Genomic DNA, 19,645 nt, shown 5'->3' with positions numbered 1-19,645 from the left:
GGCTGACACTCCAGTGCAGTACCGAGGCGTTGTTGGAGGTGCCATCTTTCGGATGAGATGCTAAACCGAGGCCTTGTCTGCCCTCTCGGATGGCACTATTTCAAAGAGGAGATGGGGAGTTCTCTCAGGTGCATTGGTCAATATTTATCCGTGAACCAACATCCCGTAAAATTTTTCTAAAAAATGATCTGGTCGTTATCTCATTGCTGTTTGTGGCACCTTGTTTTGCGCAAATTGGCTGCTGTGTTTACTACAGTGACTACACTTCAAAAGTACTTCATTGGCTGTGAAGCGCTTTGGGAAGTCCTGAGGTCGTGAAAAGCCCTATAAAAGCAAGTTCTTTGCTTCTTCTTTCTGTTGGGGAATTGAGCCATTCAGCATAGGAAGGGTCCAGGTTCAGTGCCTGGTCTGTAAGGGTAGTTGATCTCAGCTGGGAGGCAATAGAAGCTCCACAGTTAGCCTCACCCTCCTTGGGCTCGGGAGAAGAATAAATACCAGCCAGTGATACTGATCACCATCCAGCAGTCTTTGCTGGAGAAGGAGAAAAGGAGAGAAAGAAAGGGATAAATTCAATGGGTGAAGATGGGATCAGGTTCGGTACGATAACCCCCAAAGGTGAACAACTTGACACGCATGGTCCAGGCTTACATATTAAGAGTGACTATTTGCATGAGGAACTGGAATCCTACTCCATTAAGAATCAGCCCCTTCAGGTCAGGAGGCAGGGTGGGGGGTTGATATTGAAGGGGGCATGAAGTGAAATTGTTTTTCCAAAGTCAGGGTTCTGCAGCCAGTGCACAGCGGCTTGTGAATGGTGTGGAGCCGACAGCCTGCAGTGCGGGGAGAGCTGCTGTTCAGTAGCTGTACAGCTGCCACACTCATTACGTTGGATTAAGTTACTCTAACTTTCAAACAGCCACTCTGCTCTTAATAACAAGGGCAGCAGCCAACACTTTAACCAAGCGGAACCCATAGGAGAGCACATTATCAGTTAAAACAATCGCTGCAGCTTCCTCCGTGGCTCGGTTGCTAAAAGCATTGCTCAATGCGGTACCCACACAGGCCAGGGTAGTCCAGGGTTCTATCTGTATTGCATCATCTAACTGGGCGCACACCACAGCTGAATACAGAGTCCCTGGGCTAAGGAATGAGGAAGGGTTCATGCTCCTGATTGCTATCCAGTGAGCACTGCTGGAAAGAGCGTGTGCGTGTGTGGACACCAGGAACAGGCTCAGCTGTGATTACACCGCCCCCCCCCCACCAAGGTTAAATCACCCATCAAACCTCACCGTCAAGGTTCACACGTTAATAATGGCAACTCTTACCAAGGCAGATAGTGCCTTAAAACAGTGGGAGCAAATCCTAACCAGAGTCAGCACCCACAGTAAAGGAAGGAGAAAAGTGAAAGAACAATGTTGGAACCTGAATTTTACAATAATTTTATATACATACAGACCCACGTACCTATGCGCGCACATATAGCTGCACGCACACACACACACACGCCTATACGCACACATACACTTTGTGTTTCCATATCAAATCCCGTTCTGCTGGTTTAACTGAGGCACTCATCCATTGATGTTAAACTGATTAACGTCTCTGTGAAAGGAATGTAAACTGAATACACTGCACGGCTGGACTGCAAAGACTCATCTTCGGCCTTTCAAGGTCTGAATAGACTGGCATGGTGCAGTGACCCCATTTGCCATCCATTGGGCAGAGCAATGCCATTCATCTGACGGTGCCCTTGAATTCGGGCCAACGTCACTAAAATTAAACATGGTAATTAATGAGATATTTATAAGGCAACTTGAGAGAGCAGCGGGACTCTAGGTGCCTTTTGCTGTAATTTAACACCAGTGATCTTTCCAAGACAGCTTCACTTCTCCTAGTGACAATGTCCCATTCAATGTACACTGCAGGTAAACTTGGTTACGTAACCTTCACCATTTCTGGAAAATTCTGCAGGTCACGCTGTTCGTGAGCCACGATAGTTTTACCGTCTCCCTAACAGGTACAAAATGTTTATTGGAATACAAATTCTCATTACCTTTTAAGCGAGTGATACTGGCTGGGGGCCAAAACATCTAACGTCTTGCACGAAGCCCACTCTTGGGAATGCTGCAAACGCAACTGACAAAGTGTTGGGACGTGGATCGGAGCCTGTGAGTCGCCTGCTCACCCACCACTCAGAAAACTCCTCATTTCAATGGCCTCACTGTGCACAACGCCAATTCGAAGCCAGGCACTTCCCCACAAGAGAATCATAGAATTATACAGCACAGAAGGCGGCCATTCGGCCCATCGTGACTGTGCTGGCTCTTTGAAAGAGCTATCCAATTAATTCCACTCCCCTGCTGTTTCCCCATAGCCCTGCAAATTTTTCCTTTTTAAGTATTTATCCAATTCCCTTTTGAAAGTTACTATTGAATCTGCTTCCACCACCCTTTCAGGCAGCGCATTCCAGATCATAACAACTCGCTGCGTAAAAAAAAACTCCTGTCCCCCCCTGGATTTTTTGCCAATTATCTTAAATCTGTGTCCTCTAGTAATCAACGCTCCTGCCAGCGGGAAGAGTTTATACTTAACAAGAGGAAGGAAAAGATTCCACACGACCCATTGTTCTGCTTTATTCAGCTCTTTTGACTTGCTGTGTGGAACCTGGGATAACCTGGCTTACTCACCTCCTCCTGTCCATCTTTCGCTAATAAGCAAGAAAAGGAGCGGGAACCATACAGAATTCCACAGTCAACATCTCACAGCCAGGCAGGCAATGAATGGATGCTTCGAGGCCACAAGTGAAATGAGTTGTAATATGCCACTGCTCCTTACTGTATGGACAGGAAGAGACGGGGTACAAGAGACAACTGTAGCTTTCTCAACAGTGGCCTTCCTCCCACAGAAAGATACTGCACATCAGTGTTAAAAACTGGTCTCACATTCCAAGGGCTGGTTGACAATTCGATTGAACAGTGCAGAAGGTTCCAAAGGCCAGTTCACTCAAAGTACAGTTTGCTGCAAAGCTGCCACTCTGTCACCAGATGTCACCAGCATATTTAGCAAAGGAATCTCATTTCTGAGCCATCCTGAAGATGCCTCAGAGAAGAATATGATGGGTGCAGCAACTTGTACACTTGGACTCTTCAAGACCAAAGTTGGACCAAACTTGAGCGTTTTGGAAATCACGACTGGCACCTCTGGATGGTTCAGTTGGGAAGTGCACCCACCCCAGGTCGTACCCAGGCAGACAGAGTAGGAAGATCCCAGTTTGTGCTACTTTAGCTGATCTAAGCTGTGGAAACAGTTGGTATCCTGTAATTTGCACCAGTGTCACTGAATTAGAGGATTATGCTTCCCAGTCGATTCATTTGCCAACACCATCAAGGTTGGAACACAAATACTGGTCACTGCAGGCCACTCCCTAACTGACTTAATAGTTTTGCTAACAGCATATTTGGGACAGTTTGCAGCTCTGAAATATATTTAATACTAATGTTCCTTACCGCTTCTTTCACTTCTTTAGTAACATCGTGCATCATTAGCGCAAACACTGCCTCTCGAGCACCAACGTATAAAATCTGCTCATCCTCGTCCAGTCGCAGGGTGGTGTAGTTGAAGACATTGGGCTTTGAGAAGCGTTTCACCTCTTTCAGGGCTGCAAGAGAAAAAGAGATTAGCTATCACATAACACAGTCAGCTGCACACGCCAAAATGCAGCCAAACCCCGCACACCAGCGGACCAGAACTGCCGCGCACCAGCGGACCAGAACCGCCGCGCACCAGCGGACCAGAACCGCCGCGCACCAGCGGACCAGAACCGCCGCGCACCAGCGGACCAGAACCGCCGCGCACCAGCGGACCAGAACCGCCGCGCACCAGCGGACCAGAACCGCCCAACCCCCTCACTCAGCAAACTACAACCACACACACCAGCAGACGCAACCACACAACCCCGAGCAGCAGATGACAACCCCACACACCAGCAGCAAAATCCCGCAAACCAGCAGACGCCAACATACGAACATACATACGAATTAAGAGCAGGAGTCGGCCATTTGGCCCCTCAAACCTGCTCTGCCATTTGATAAGATCATGGCTGATCTGATTGAGACCTCAACCCTACTTTCCCGTCTACCTACTATAACCTTTGACTCCCTTGTTAATCAAGAATCTATCTAACTCGGCCTTAAAAATATCCAATACCCCTGCCTCCATCGCTCTCTGGGGAAAGGAGTTCCACAGACTCACGACCCTCAGAGAAAAAATTTCTCCTCATCTCCGTCTTAAATTGGAGACCCCTTATTTTTAAACTGTGTCTCTTAGTTCTCGTCTCTCCCACAAGGGGACACATCCTCTCAGCATCTACCCCTTCGAGTCCCCTCAAGATCTTATTTGTTTCAATAAGATCACCTCTCATTCTTCTAAACTTCAATGTAGACAGGCCCAACTTGTCCAACCTTTCCTCATAAGATAACCCCCTCATCCCAGGAATCAGTCGAGTGAACCTTCTCTGAACCGCCTCCAAAGCAATTATGTCCTTTCTTAAATAAGGAGAACAAAACTGCACACAGTATTCTAGATGTAGTCTCACCAATGTCTTGTACAACTGTAGCAAAACACCTCTACTTTTATATTCCATTCCCCTTGCAATAAATGACAACATTCCATTTGCCTTCCTAATCACTTGCTGTACCTGCATACTAACTTTTTGTGATTCATGTACTAGGACACCCAGATCACTCTGTACCTCAGAGTTCTGCAACCTAACTCCATTTAAATAATATACTGCTTTTCTATTCCTCCTGCCAAAGTGGACAAGTTCACATTTTCCCACATTATACTCCATCTGCCAAATTTTTGTCCACTCACTTAACCTATCTGTATCCCTTTGCAGATTCCTTATGTCCTCTTCACAACTTACTTTCCGACCTACCTTTGTGTAATCAGCAAATTTAGCAACCATACATTCGGTCCCTTCATCCAAGTCAATGAATTGGTTTGTAAATAGTTGATCCCTGTCGCACTCCACTTGTTACATCTTGCCAACCTGAAAATGACCCATTTATACCTACACTCTCTTTCCTGTTAGCCAACCAATCCTTTATCCATGCTAATATGTTACCCCCTACACCATGAGTTCTTATTTTGTGTAGTAGCCTTTGATGTGGCACCTTGTCAAAAGCCTTCTGGAAATCCAAGTACACCACATCAACAGGATCCCCTTTATCCACGTTGCTTGTTACTTCCTCAAAGAACTCTAATAAATTAGTCAAACCCCGCACACCAGCAGACGACAACCACACAACCCTGCTGTCAGTGAACTATGGAAACATAATGTGCACAATTTCTACTTGTGTTCGAAACAGATACCAGCAGCTCACGATTCTCCCAAGGTTCATTTAACATATTAGTACCAATACCAATAAGTATTTGGCACCTAAGCCACTACACTTTAATGTGACGGAATATACAATTGATCTGATAATCTTAATTCATCAATCTGAATTGCTCCTACCACTGCCACAATTCTGAGGCCTGTACCCCAGTTATAGTGACAGGCCTGTACCCACCAGTGCTGTACCCCAGTTATATAGTGACAGGTCTGTACCCACCAGGATTGTACCCCAGTTTTACAGTGACAGGTCTGTACCCACCAGGATTGTACCCCAGTTTTACAGTGACAGGCCTGTACCCACCAGTGCTGTACCCCAGTTATACAGTGACAGGCCTGTACCCAACAGCGCTGTACCCAGTTTTACAGTGACAGGCCTGTACCCAACAGCGCTGTACCCAGTTTTACAGTGACAGGCCTGTACGAACCAGCACTGTACCCCACTGCTATACAGTGACAAGCCTGTACCCACCAGCACTGTACCCCACTGCTATAGTGACAGACCTGTACACACCAGTACTGTACTGCAGTTATACAGTGACAGACCTGTACCCATCAGTACTGTATCCCAGTGTACCTTGGTCGAAACGCTCTCTGCAGACACAGTCCAAGTTTGTAATGACACAACATGGAATTATACATCCGAGTGTTTCTCCCAGGTCAACCTGGCATGATATAAGAATTTCATAGACCCATCAGTGCACCTCACTGAACTCCTAGCAAGACCGCCACAGACCGGTGGTACCGTCCCCAAGTAGACCCACTGTGAGTGGCGATGGGCTATTCAACCACGAGAAGGATGCCATAGCAAAGCCCAAACCAGTCCTCACCCAATGCCCACACTAGCACTTTCACGACAGCCAGCAATCAGGAATGGGAACCATTGGTGAACTTCTATCGCTGGTTCAAGGGGAGTGGAAATCAACTGTATCGTTTTCCAAGGTGCCTTGGGCAGAACTCGGCACTGGTCGAAAGGATGCAGTATCACATTGGGCAGTCATTCACCCACTGAGCCACTGATGGGCACGGGTCCAGTTTTATACCACAGGCGCTCAAACTGGATTTTTCAACAACCCAACTCACATCTGCTCCCAATTAATTTGCAAACAGCAGTTTTTTTTTTCTCAATCTTATTCCACTGTGCCATGTGTGGGATGATCTGACCCAACGTGGGCACACTCCCCGCTCTCCTGCAGTCGAGCAACTCTACTCATCTAGCCTCTAGGGACAGACCGGGAGTTATAACTAAGCCACAGCCATGTGTGCTTGCATCACCCCCTACTCACTGATTTAATTATAGGAGAGTGATCGGTGACTTTCTGCAAACCAGAGGGAACAAATCCCACAATGTTCGGGTTGCACAAGAGCTGACTCTAGAGGATAATGTTACTGCCCTGCTGTACTGTTCCCATTGTCTCACACCCACCCTCTTCTTTTGTATCCACCCATGACACGAGTACCATTCCCCAGCCAGACGGCAAAGACCCAACCCAAGTCACCGTTGCCAATGGGATTAGTTAGCATGTTGGTACTAAAATGGGAGAGAGAAAAATATTCGTTTAACCCAATGTGCTTCAATGTTACTCGATATCCTTCTTGTGTGGCACTTAATCATCCCCTCAAGTTTGCTCCTACCACCAATGACAGATCTGTAACCACCAGCACTTCACACTAGTGTTAAACAGTTCAAAATGGTTCCAATACACAAGCCAAGTTTGGAAGCGGCTGATCTATAATTGCACTGTTCCACCATTCAAGTGAGCATAGAATGAAAATACCCCACACTCACTGTTTCACCTTCCTGAAATCCCTGTGACAACATTGTAGTGGTGATGGAGGGGTGGGGGGTGAATGTGTGTGGAGTGTTGTTGCCTCTGCCCTTTATGGGGAAGTTTCCCTCTGTGGCCCATTAGACACAGCCGAGATCAGCCAGATGGCAGAGGGCGCTGCTAGCTGGCACCACAGGCCCACACATCCCTGCTGGAAAACAGGCCAGAGAATGCGAGAAGGTTCAACTTTAGCAGAACTATTTCTGTTCTATTTGTTACAGTGAAGATAGTGTATTTATGCTGGGGGGCTTTTAAGAGCACTAGGTAAAATGCCAAAGGCCTGTGGCAGCTGAACGCTGAATCAGGGAGTCGGGCATCCTCCCCATTTTCCCTCAATCATGATACGAATTGTCCGTGCAAATTAGGAAAGTATAAAATAGCTCCCCGGACACCAATCGGAAAAAACCTCAAACATTCCCATCCCCTCCTCCTTATCAAGGTTTCAGAAGAGCTTTGCTGTTGAGTGAAAGTAATCCCAGGATAATCCCCTCCAACATTTCTGAATGCTGGAAACATTACACATCTTTGTGCAGGAAGACTAATTCCCCCCGCCACCGCCAACACGTAAGCAAATGAGGCCTATACAACCCTGGCAGCTAAAACTGTTTTGTCAAAGTCAATCGTCAGATCTGCTAGGTAGGTGGAGGTATCTTGAGAACGTTTAATATGAGGATGTTTCTGTTCCCGGATCAACACTGCCATGCAAAGGCGCGGAGGCCAGAAGTCCCAAGATCCTGCCTCGGAAGTGTAGTTTGATGTTACAGCTGATGTGTGCAGGTCCAACACTGGTCAATGGCTCTTCCAAGTATAAACCACATAGCCCCTTCCTGGTAACTCACTCCATCCCTACATGGGTCTTGCATTCCACCCAGAGAACGATGTCCCGCACTGTGTGCTGGGGCTGTTCAGTGCTTCAACGCACTCCTGCAAAACTTCTGAAGGGTCCACACCTGAAACTTTAACTCGCATGCGCTCTCCACAGATGCTGCCTGACCTGCTGAGCCTTGCCAGCACTTTTCTGTTCTTGTTTCAGATTTCCAGCATCTGCAGCTTTTAAAAAAATTTCTTTTGTATTCAAACCAACTTAAGTCCTAAAGTCTTAAAACATTTGCAGAAAAAGATAAGAGTATGCAATTACTTCAGTTAAATCCTCAACAGGCCAAAGAGCACAATCGAGGATCTTGGGCAGGTTGGACACCGAGTGAGGTGCACAGCAATGGCTCGACCAGTCACCAGGGCTGCTTCCTTCCGCCTCCATCACTTCGCCTGTCCCCACCCCTAACCGCCGCTGAACTCCTATGGCATCCCAACAAGCTAGCAGCAGCATCCGAAACAAGGACAGGTACACGAGGCAGTCTGCTCGCTGTGGTGTCGCTCTTGCAACCCCGTGCCCGCCACCCCCTGCCCCCAGTCTGCACAGTGATGGAGCCTTGAGCTGATCTGAGGTAGATGCTGAAAGGTTGTTTCCCCTGGCTGGAGTGTCTAGAACTAGGGGGCATAGTCTCAGAATAAGGGATCACTCATTTAAGACTGAGTTGAGGAGGAATTTCTTCACTCAGAGGGCTGTGAATATTTGGAATTCTTACTCCAGAGGGCTGTGTCATTGCTCAGTCATTGAATATGTTCAAGGCTGACATCAACAGATTTTTGGACTCTAAGGGAATCAAGGGATATGGGGATCGGGCAGGAAAAGTGGAGTTGAGGTCAAAGATCTGCCATGATCTTATTGAATGGCAGAGCAGGCTCGAAAGGCCATATGGCCTGCTCCTACTCCTCCTCACATTCTTATCTCACCTGGGGCTGCAGTAGGGGGTGTTACAACAGAGCATTTTTTTTTTGCCTCTCCTCGGAGATTACATGCGGGAGTGGGGAGGTGGGAAGAAGTGTTTAGCCAGGATGCTCCGGCCATCATGGTGTGGGGGCAGGCTTGATGGACCAGCTGGTCTTCTCCTGTCTGCCAATCTTGTATGTTGGTATCATTCATTGAGAAAGAGACGGCCAGCCAGGGTTCGTATTCTTTAGTGCTATGCTGTGCCCTCTGGTGGGAAATGTGCTGTGCGTGTGGGTGGGGATGTGTAGCGCTCTGAAGCTCCCCTCCCCAAAGGCAGCCAGATACCTGACTGGCACTCACCGTATAGGCACAGAGACGAAGGATCCCTTGGGGGAAACACTGGAAGGAAGCCACAACACAGCAAGTGACAGCATCTTCAGGAAGACGGAGCACAAAATTAACTAAAGTGAGTCACCATCGTCATCGTACCAGGACAGCGCGAGCCCTTTTAAGATTCTTTACCGGGGGGGTGTGGGGCGGGAGGGGAGGGGGGGTCTTTTTCAAAGGCTTAAGATGGTATGCCAGGAGCAGTCCAGCTGTTTAGTATTTTCACAGGCCAGCTTGTGTAAACAAGGATATTCAAAACCTCAACAACACAACAGGCAGACAATGGAATTGCTTCAAGGGATTGACTGGAGAAAGCCAGGAACACAATAGGAGCTGGCATTCAGTGAAAAAGCTGCGGACCTGCTCCCCAAGGAGCCACAAGAAACAGTACCACAGGCTCTCAACTCTCAGAAGGAATTAGGCCCAGTTTATAACCTTAAAAACACACACAAACACGCAGCAAAACAGACCGAGCTGAGGTGGCGTTACAACTTGTGTCCTTTGACGTGGCATCATCATCCTTGGGCAAAAATCCCCCTCGAGACAATTTAAAAATTGCCACAAAGAGGCTAAAGACTGAAAACATTGACTCAAATCAGTCTCTCTTTCCCCCACTCTCAGCACACCAGAAACCATCGACAATTAACGCCCTCCTCCCACACTTACGACAACTCGGCGCTCAGCTGATTAAACAGCACTGGCCAGTATGGTACGGAACCAGACAAACGCAAGGTCCCAGCTTCAATCTCAATGAGGTGACGAGTAGGGATGCTAAAACACGCTCTTGGGACAGGAATCAGAGGAAAAAGTAAAACCAGGTAAGGCTGCTGCTCCTGATCACAATCTACTGCAAAGTGTGGGCACGCACGGAGAGGATGAAGCTGGGCTGTGATGTCCTCCACAGGGAAACAGCCTCCATTCGCTCATTGTCAAGGCCCACAGAAATGGAGATCTCAGCTGGGTTACCAGCACCAGGTAGACTCCCAGACTACCGTGGGAGCTTTGCAACACACAGTATCCCGCCTTTGAAGCGAGCGTCCTCTTTGGGGAACTATTAGGTGTGATTGCTCACTTCCCTCGACATGAAACAAATTTGGTGACGTCCACAACAGTATTAGCGCTAAAACTGCAACATCATCGTGTTTAAGTCGAACTCCCACAGAGACTTGACTCTACCTCAATAGCAACATTGCTCAACCCTCGGCCAATTCAAAGCATAGACAGAAGGTGAAGTCTGCGCTTGTCTTCTTTCTATCTCTGACTCTTGTTCTGTGTTAGGGCTCCACCGGCTCTGGCTGTTCCCCTAACTACCTCGCCCAAGTAGCCATTCTCTCATGGCTGAGCTGGGCTCTGCGCGCCACCGTGACTGCAGGAAATATCACAGCAGAAGCGAATCCTGCCCTCACCCCGCATAGGTCTACTGTAGCAGCCCTGACTGCTCCGCGGCTGTGTTTTGATGAAGGGAGCCAACCAAAGCATGAACCTGTCTTTCCCTTCCTACATTATAACAGTGACTACACTTCAAAAGTAATTCATGGACTGTGAAGCACTTTAGGACGTCCTGAGGTCGTGGAAGGCGCTATAGAAATGCAAGTTATTCCTCCCTTCCTTCCACACGTGGACTGACCCAATTTTATTTCCACCATATTACAGATTTTCTTTCCTATCCCCACTACACCCCAGAATACTTCATTGGACCCCACTAAAAGAATAATGCAAACCTTTTAAAGTATAATACAGTACTACCTCCTGTCTGGAACCACATGCTCACCCGGGAATGTCGAATTGTTGGGGTATTTCCAGGTGCTACTTTTGATAAGAAAGCCCAGCCCTCTGGCACAAAGGCCCTTCCCTTAAACTGGGCAAAAGCAGATAAACCTGTTCACTCTGAAGCAGAAGTATCGGCCTCAAGTCCAAATGTGCAGTCCACACGTTGAGGCTTGGAGATGGAGATGATGTGATTTTGATCCCCGGTCTATGCTAAAACCAGGTAAGGCTGCTGCTCCTGATCACAATCTACTGCAAAGTGTGGGCACGCACGGAGAGGATGAAGCTGGGCTGTGATGTCCTCCACAGCTCGGCTGAGGCAGCACTGGCGAGGGTTCCCTGATTGCATCGCAGCCTGTAACTCATTCCCGGGAATCCATTATTCTATAGATAAACTATCTGAACCCCTCAATTAGATTCTGGTTTGTAACTCACTTCCAGGTATCCATTAATCTATATATAAACCATCTGAACCCCTCGATTAGATTCCAGCCTGTAACTCATTCCCGGGAATCCATTATTCTATAGATAAACTATCTGAACCCCTCAATTAGATTCTGGTTTGTAACTCACTTCCAGGTATCCATTAATCTATATATAAACCATCTGAACCCCTCCCGTGAATCCATTATTGACAGCACTAGGATTATTCCCATAATATTTTGGTACCAGTTCACTCAACAAGCCAGCAACAACTCTGCCAGATTACATCGCTGCTCAGATGTCATGTGGAACCTGCCAGATCGCAAACGTTATTAAAAGTTAAATACCTCAATTTTGGCTGAAAATCTTTCCATCCAATCACCTCTTGCCAACAGAAGTCAGAGTAATTTGCGAGCTGTAGTCAGGATAAATCTATAAATTATCTTGAGAATTTTCCACCCAGCCAATATAGGTCAGAAAGAACGGCTATTCCATCAGAACAAAACTCAAGTGCTTTTGACAAAATGCATTATGCAGGTTTTTCTCCTTTGCCTTTCCACCCTCCTCTCCTGCACCCTTGGTGGGGTGCAGTGCCCATTCTTCCTCTCCTGAAGGCACTGGCCCTTTCTGGGGTGCAGCGCCCTCCCTGCTCACCATTACCTCACCCCAGTATCCATTCTGTGTGTGTGAATCCAGCTGTGTGAAAGCTTGACTAGATCTTGTCCTCACCTCATGTCCACGTGTGCACTCTACGGACATACGAAAATATCTTGCAGGAAAAGACCAGCTGGCCCATCAAGCCTGCCCCACACACACACAATGGCTGGAGCATCTCTACTAGACATTTCCTCTCCCCCTTAATCGCACGCACCCCCTCCCCTACCCCCGCAGCCATATAATCTCGTGGGAGATGAAAACACAGGGCCAGTGATGGAAAAAGTACTCTGGAAAATTCCTCTTCGACCCCCTCAGGTGATCAAAAACCAGTCCAGGAGATCATAAGGATCATCTTCCAGCAGATATCACTGGATAGTGATAAGAAGCTGGAATCCTGGCTGGTTTCCCCCTCCCTGCTACTAACCCAGAGATCGTAAGGCCAATTGTAGCATGTCAACTTCTGCCCACGGCCCTGGTTCTGATTAGCTGGCTCTGCACAGGCCAGAGTGGAACCCAAGACCTTCTGGTCTGTATGACTCAGTATCACACTGGGCGGTACATTCAACAAGTGAGCCTCCGAGGGAGCAGAAGAGAACATTCCTCACCACATTTGCTGTGGCGATATTTTATTTTAACAGTGCGCAATGAGATCATTGGGAACATGGGTTTGGCGATGGAGCAGAGTTTGGAGTGTGCTAATTAATATGTACGGCTACCTCCAATGCTCCCTGTGCTACTGACCATATCTCTACAGATGTTAATGCAACTTCCTCACGCCGTCCAGCTGAGTAACTCCTCTACCATGGAGGCATTATCAAGCAGTCTAGTGACTGCAGTGAAAACGCCACGTCACCAAGGACAAAGAGGCATCTCTTCAAACTTCTTCAACACACATGGCCTCTACTCTGGAAGGAGCCCTGCAGTCATGGCGATAGGATATATTCCATTGTTAATCCTTCGCGCAGCTGGCCAAGTAGCTCGCTCCTACTTCCCCTCCACCCCCATAGATGCTTTTCCTGATGGCGCCGATACAATAATGACACAATACACTTCCAGCCATCCAGGTAGTTGTTAGTAAATGAACCCTCTCAGTAAGCCGAGCTAAATGTTTCAGGTCCCCCCCCGACCACTTGATCCGTGCTGGGTTCAAGGGTCTCAGCAGGCCAACAGTGGAGGCTGCGACAATTGGCCTCAGTACCCTTCTGCCAGTGTGAGCCAGTGAGCCCTGTTACAAGGGTGAATGTGTGGAGTTCGGGGAGGTCAGAATCAGGCCACACTGTGATTTCCTCCATGATTGAGTTGCCTGCCAACACTAAGTGCCAAGTCTCAGACCTGAAGAATAGCCAGTTGGGTGGAGGCACTGCAGTGTGCTGGGAACATTACATGGAATTTACAGCACGGGAACGGTCTATGCCGGTATTTATGCTCCACACGTGCCTCCTCCCACCCTATCAGCACATCCTTCTATTCCTTCCTGATGTGCAACCGTACCCCGAAGAGTCAGAAGCAGGGGGGAAAATGGGGTTAAAAAACAATAATTCTCCTCCCCGAATGTCTCCAGCACCGTTTCTTGGTGTGTGGAGTCTGTATTCATACTGTTCTGGAGACAGTAAGCCTAGGGTCTCAGTATACTAACTTGACAATGAAGAGATGACATTTTGCTGGATGAGGAGACACTGCTCCAGCTGGAGATTCTCAAACTAACAAAAAGCTTACAACTAAAAGGCGTCATTTCCTCAGCACAAGTGACAGACTCTCGTAAAGGGGGCACAGCCTCCACCTCAAACCACTGGCAATCTGGAGTGTCTACATCTTGGACTGCAGCTGGCTTGACCGAGAGGGAGCACACGGCCAACTCCCCTCCAAGATGTAGACTCTCCAGGTTTCCGAATGGCTGTGCCTTTAAACAGGGCACCCATCTGTAGTCTTAAAGTTAGAGGCGATGGATAGAAATAATGGGAAACACTCATGTCACAAAGAATGAGATTAAAACAGAATGAAGTTGCCTCCTCCGACGAAAACTATCCAGAAGAATCGCATCAGTCACCGTCCTAGTACATTGTTACAAATGAGACTAGCTACTTTTAAGAACCATTCTTCATAGGCAAGTTTCAACGGTGAGTGCTGGCGGCCTATTCGACTGTAAGGGCCTGATCTTGCCCTCACCGGGATGTCCGCACGAGAGCAGTTTCCAGAAGGTGGAGATCAGAAGTGGGACCAATGGTAGCTTCCCAATTGCTGCCTGGACTGAGATCAGGCGACTCAGTACAGATGTGGGGTCGGGCTGGGGTAGAAATCAAAGTTGGGATCTTCCTGTGCACTAGGCAGTGCATGTAACCATTGAGTAAAACAGGGAGCCCGGGTCACTTGCTTCTGTGGTTTCACACAAGTGCTCACTGTGATGTAGCTGATTTGAGAGAGAGAGAGAAAGAATGAGAGAGAGAAAAGAAACAAAGAAAAACATGGCCAACTTCCCCCCACCCCTTCCAAGTTGGAAGTTGCTGCCAACACCTTAAGAAACAACATGCCAAGGACTGGAATAAAAAACTTGCCTCCGATCCATCAGCTATCCTCTCCAAGACATACAGCTTTACATTTTCAGTGCTGTTTGGGGGTCTGCTGAAACCCCCATCAGAAACAAGCAGTGCATCGAATGAGCAGCTGCTGGCAAAAGGAGCCGATTTAATAACAGGAGAGCTCAACAAACAGCTGGGTGGCCCTGTGCAGATGTGCACATGGACAGTTACATCTTGAGGCGTTTGTGGAGCTCTTTCGCAAAGTCAATCCAACAACCGCGAGCATTTGTCAAATGCATTTATCTCTACAAGTTCACATAAGCTGGGCGGAGTTCACTCATCTCAATGGGAGGCAGTCTGGGCTGCTACAACCGCCTTCAGCCCTCCTGGTTTTTGGAAGGGGTGGTATTTAGCCAGGGTTCCCGTTCCTGGTTGCTGAAAAATGGGTGCAGGTGGTTCTTGTGCAATGGCACCACCTGGCTTGGGTGTGATGCCCTTCACGACTGAAGAGCCGGAAGTGTGATGGAAAACTTACCACACTCGCCTGGATGGGTGCATCCCAACACTGTGGAACAACACTATGGGAAGCTCAACACCATCCAGGACAGAGCTGTTCAACTGATCAGTGCCTCTACCACTGGCTCAATGCTCACCCCCTCTACCACCGGCGCACTGTGGCTACAGTATGTGCCATCAGCAGGATGCAATGCAAAAACTCACCCAAGTTACTTTGACAGCACCCCCCTCCCAAGCCACCTCTACCACAGAGAAGGACGACAGCAGCAATGTCTTCATAACTCCATCACCTCCAAGTTCCCCATCATCCTGACTTGGACATACATTGCAATTTCTTTGTTGTCGCTGTGACAAATCCTGGAATTCCCTACCGAGCAGCACTGCAGGAGCACCATCACTCATGTGGCTTGCAGCTGTTCAAGGAGAAGGCCCAGCACCACCTTCTCAGGGGGCAACTAGTGATGGGCAATAAATGCCAGCCTTGCCAGGTGTCACCCACATCCCAAGAGCAAATTTCAAAAACCGGCAGTGCCACCTGGGATTGTGTGCTACCTGACAATACACCATCACAGCAAACAGGCAGTGAGACAACTCCATTCAAAATCACATCCCACACTTCGAAACAATTCAAAAGTGAAAAACGTTCGCAAAACACTCACGATGCGGCCCGAGATAACCAGCCATCGTGGAAATAGTCGCCAATTGACAAGACCAGTGCGCCACTTTTGACACAGATTGCTCCTGGCTAAGCCATCCCTACACACACACAAAAAAAAAATGAGGCAGCACTGCCCCTTCAAATAAAGTGCTCATATCCGTGCCACAGGACAAAGCACAATCAGAAAAAATAGCGATACGCATCATCTGGTAACGCAGCACCCGAGCTCGAGAACTCCTTTACTGCATTGGATGGCACATGAGAATGATCTGATCAAAGCCCTGTTGGACTGAAAATTCCACTGGGCACAACTCCCTATAGTGCATTGAGTCATTACTTTAATTGAGGGATTGTGCTCCCTCTAAACACAGGCTGTGCTCAGCCCAGTGTCTCAGTGCGTGAAAGCATCGTACAAATTAGGAAGGTGACCGATTCAATCCCTGCCATTCTGTGTTCAACCAAACTAACATTTCGGCTGCTGCAATTGGGCTCAGTGCAACAGACTAGGGAGGGCGACAAATAAATCAGCCAGGTTTCCTTCTCCTATCTCTATCCGACGACCCCTGCTGGAAAATATATATTGTGATGGAGGAAGAGGAAGAGGAGGAGGGTACGGACAGGATCAGGCTCGGCTGTGATGGTCCCCAGAGTTGAATAACCAACCGACACTCGCTCATCATGCTCACATGTGAAGACTGGCTACTTGGGTGAGCTGCTGGAGGGCAACTGGCAGCTGTTGATCTCCAGAGAGAAACTTGGCACAGGAAAGGACGGGGGGGGGGGGGGGGGGGGCGGGGGAAGAGAAGAGAGAGAGAAAAAGAGAGAGGGGAAAAAAGAGAGAGAGAGAGAGAGAGAGAAAGAATGTGTTTAAGGGGAGGTGGAGAGAAAAGCCAATTTCCAATCTTCTTTGGAGCATGTTGCAGCATTGCTGAAGGGATCATCCAGTCAACAACACTCCCGATCTTACTGCTACTCAGGTGGGTGGTGAGGGCACTGGAAACCCCAATCCTCTCCCGGATCGTGCCAACTCCCGGACCTGCATATTCAGCCATGGAGGCATCACAATAGAGCTCAATCCCATCCTCACCAAACATCCACATTACATCCTCTCACCCGAATCACTGGACAGCGATCAGGAGCAGGGACCCAAGTTGATCATCTTCCTCTCCCTAATCCAGGGGGGCTGATTGGCGTGCCCCTTCACTGCTGCGCCAACTTTCATTCACTGAAATGTTGGAAACCAAGAACTGCTGTTGCGCTCAGTGCCTGTTCTTGCATAGTGCGGCATTCCCTTGTAATGGGTGAGTGGGCACACTTGGCAAGTCACAAATTTGTAACTGCACCCAAACCAGCAGCACTACAAGCCAGTGCTGGGAACATAGACTGGCCAGGTCTAGCTGGCTCTGCAATTCACTGGCATATGAAAGGGCACCATATTTTATTCTAATGGGTTACAGCTGTTACTCCATCGTGCATGAAATTATCAGAGAAGCTTCTGGAATGAGAAGCACAACAAGCTTTTGGTCACAGAACTACTGCTGAGGGGCTGCTTGTAAGGATCTAATTCTACTCGTGAAAATGTAATCAGAAGGGCTGGGTGGTGCAGTGGGTTAGGACAATGTCCCCTGCCCCTCAGCTGCAGGCCCCAGACTGGTGAATGAAAGCCTCCTGCGTGTCATGAGTTTGGGGCATTCTCAATCTAGTTCTCAGTGAGCATAGGCCGACAGCACTGAATTTCAGTCCAAAGCCACAGGAACAGAAATCTCCTGATAATTACTGCTCTCTTCACTCTGTATCTAATCCGTGATGTACCTGCCCTGGGAGCGTTTGATGGGACAGTGTAGAGGGAGCTTCACTCTGAAGCTAACCCATGCTGTACCTGACCTACTTGTAGCAAGACTGGTAACAACATAATTTACACTGCTGAGTACAAAATTCATAAATGGCCAAAGAAAATAGAAAGAAAACCCTTGAGGTGATATTTATGTTTTTCTTTTAAAACCCTTCCCCTCTACACCCTTTTCTACTGGCACTTTACACCCTCCCACAATGGAAACAGGAAATATTATTTCCCCTCGAGGAACTGTGTGTGATGTTATAGTTTTGTTACAGACTGACAGCCTCCGTTATAAAACAAAACTGCTCCCAATGGTCTAAGATCAGCCGGTAGTCAGTGCCATTTATACTGTGTGCAGATGCAAAACAAACGTGCACATGTTGGCGCATCTGTCCTTCTGTGTGGACCTTGCTCGATGCCCTGCCGCAAAGCCAGACGGTCGGCCTACATCGGCCTAGCGGTCAACAGAACTCCATTGGAAAATAATGCCATCTGCTGTCTTCCTGCTGCTCCCCTTGGGTTCCTTGCCAAAGATGCCTTTCAAAACTTCTCCGAGGTCTTTGTTGCACTGATGGTACAGTTGAAGAAAAAGCTGACCTCTAAACTCACCTTTCTCCTCCAATTATAATCTGGATGATCCTGGTAGAAAAACTCCATTTATTTTAACCTACAGCCTGTCCTCCCCGTTGAATTCTCTAGACACCAACAAAATCTCTGGAATCCCTCCCATCAACCTCAATGTGCGTTGTCTGAACTTACCCCTACTTTCTGCTGTTTTCTTCACCTCTCTTACTCCTTGGAAAGCTGACCACTGCTCCCCTTTGAACTACCCTCTATCGACTTTACGCCATTCTGGAAGCTGCTGTCAGCTCTAGTTATCCGTCACCTTACAAGTTCTGGCCTAATCTCAGCATGGTTTTTGGTATGGCTGTCTGATAATCTTGCTTTATTGTAACATACCTCTTGAACCCTTTGGTGAGTCACCTACTATTGCCTTGGACAGGACCAAAACCTTTCATCTGGCTTCAATCACTTTGAAACATGAACATCACACTGCGTTCATTGTCTACTTTCCTCTCCAATTGCTCCATGTGTGCACTTGATAGCGCATCTGCTGATTCTTTCCATTCCCAAGGCTCTCTCCTCTCTCCCACTCTGTTCCTTCCTCAAATCAATAACCTCCTACACTCATCATGTGAAACCATTCATTCTTTTGCTGATTATTTCAATCTGCATTCATCAACTGCCTTCAGACTGCACATCCTCAGTGCTCACAGCCTTGCCCTCTCACAATGCAATGACTGAATCACAACATTGTCATCTCACCCATACCCCCTACACTAGAGGAGTGAAAAGCTCCTTTCAGTTCCTCAAGGCGACAGTGGTCATAAATTATTTGAAACAGGTTAGCTAGCACTGAGGGGAAAACCCAGGCACTTTTCTATGTCTCTCTTAGTAGACTGAATGAACAACAACCTCTTTTACCTTCAATCCTCCTGTATCGATTGGCGTTCTTGGCCACATCTTCTCTAACCTCAATTATAACTTCCACGTCTCCTCCGCTGCTAAAGCAGCTTCAAGAAGCTCTGGTGTCACACACTTCTTTCCTTCTTCGCAGTTCTTTATAAATCTCATCCATACCATGCTTCATTCAATATTACTCCCACAAAAAAAGGGAGAAAAACAACAGAATCAAAATGGCAGAACCAATGCAAGTACCATTGACAGCAGCTATTTATCTTCAGAAGGTTTTCATGCCGGCACTGGTACTGGCACTGGGTTGTTTCGGCTTAGAGGGTTCTGATAAGCAACCCTGTAAGAATGGCAAAACATGCTTGAGGGGCTGAATGGCCTACTCCTGTTTCAATGAGGATGTGTGAATAACTTGC

General features: G+C 47.8%; 1 protein-coding gene across 1 annotated transcript in view; it reads right to left on the bottom strand.

The window, feature by feature from the left end:
* sema4c (sema domain, immunoglobulin domain (Ig), transmembrane domain (TM) and short cytoplasmic domain, (semaphorin) 4C) overlaps window positions 1-19,645 on the bottom strand; it is an 86,711-nt gene that overhangs the window by 36,668 nt on the left and 30,398 nt on the right. The window contains exon 3 of the mRNA XM_068001063.1: window positions 3,507-3,658. Coding sequence (XP_067857164.1) covers window positions 3,507-3,658 — 152 coding nt within the window. The remainder of the gene's footprint in view (window positions 1-3,506; window positions 3,659-19,645) is intronic.

The sequence above is a fragment of the Heptranchias perlo genome, chromosome 20 (assembly GCF_035084215.1).
Source record: "Heptranchias perlo isolate sHepPer1 chromosome 20, sHepPer1.hap1, whole genome shotgun sequence".
NCBI lineage: Eukaryota > Metazoa > Chordata > Chondrichthyes > Hexanchiformes > Hexanchidae > Heptranchias > Heptranchias perlo.
Note: the sequence above shows the minus strand (reverse complement) of the source record. Positions and strands in the feature narration are given on the sequence as shown.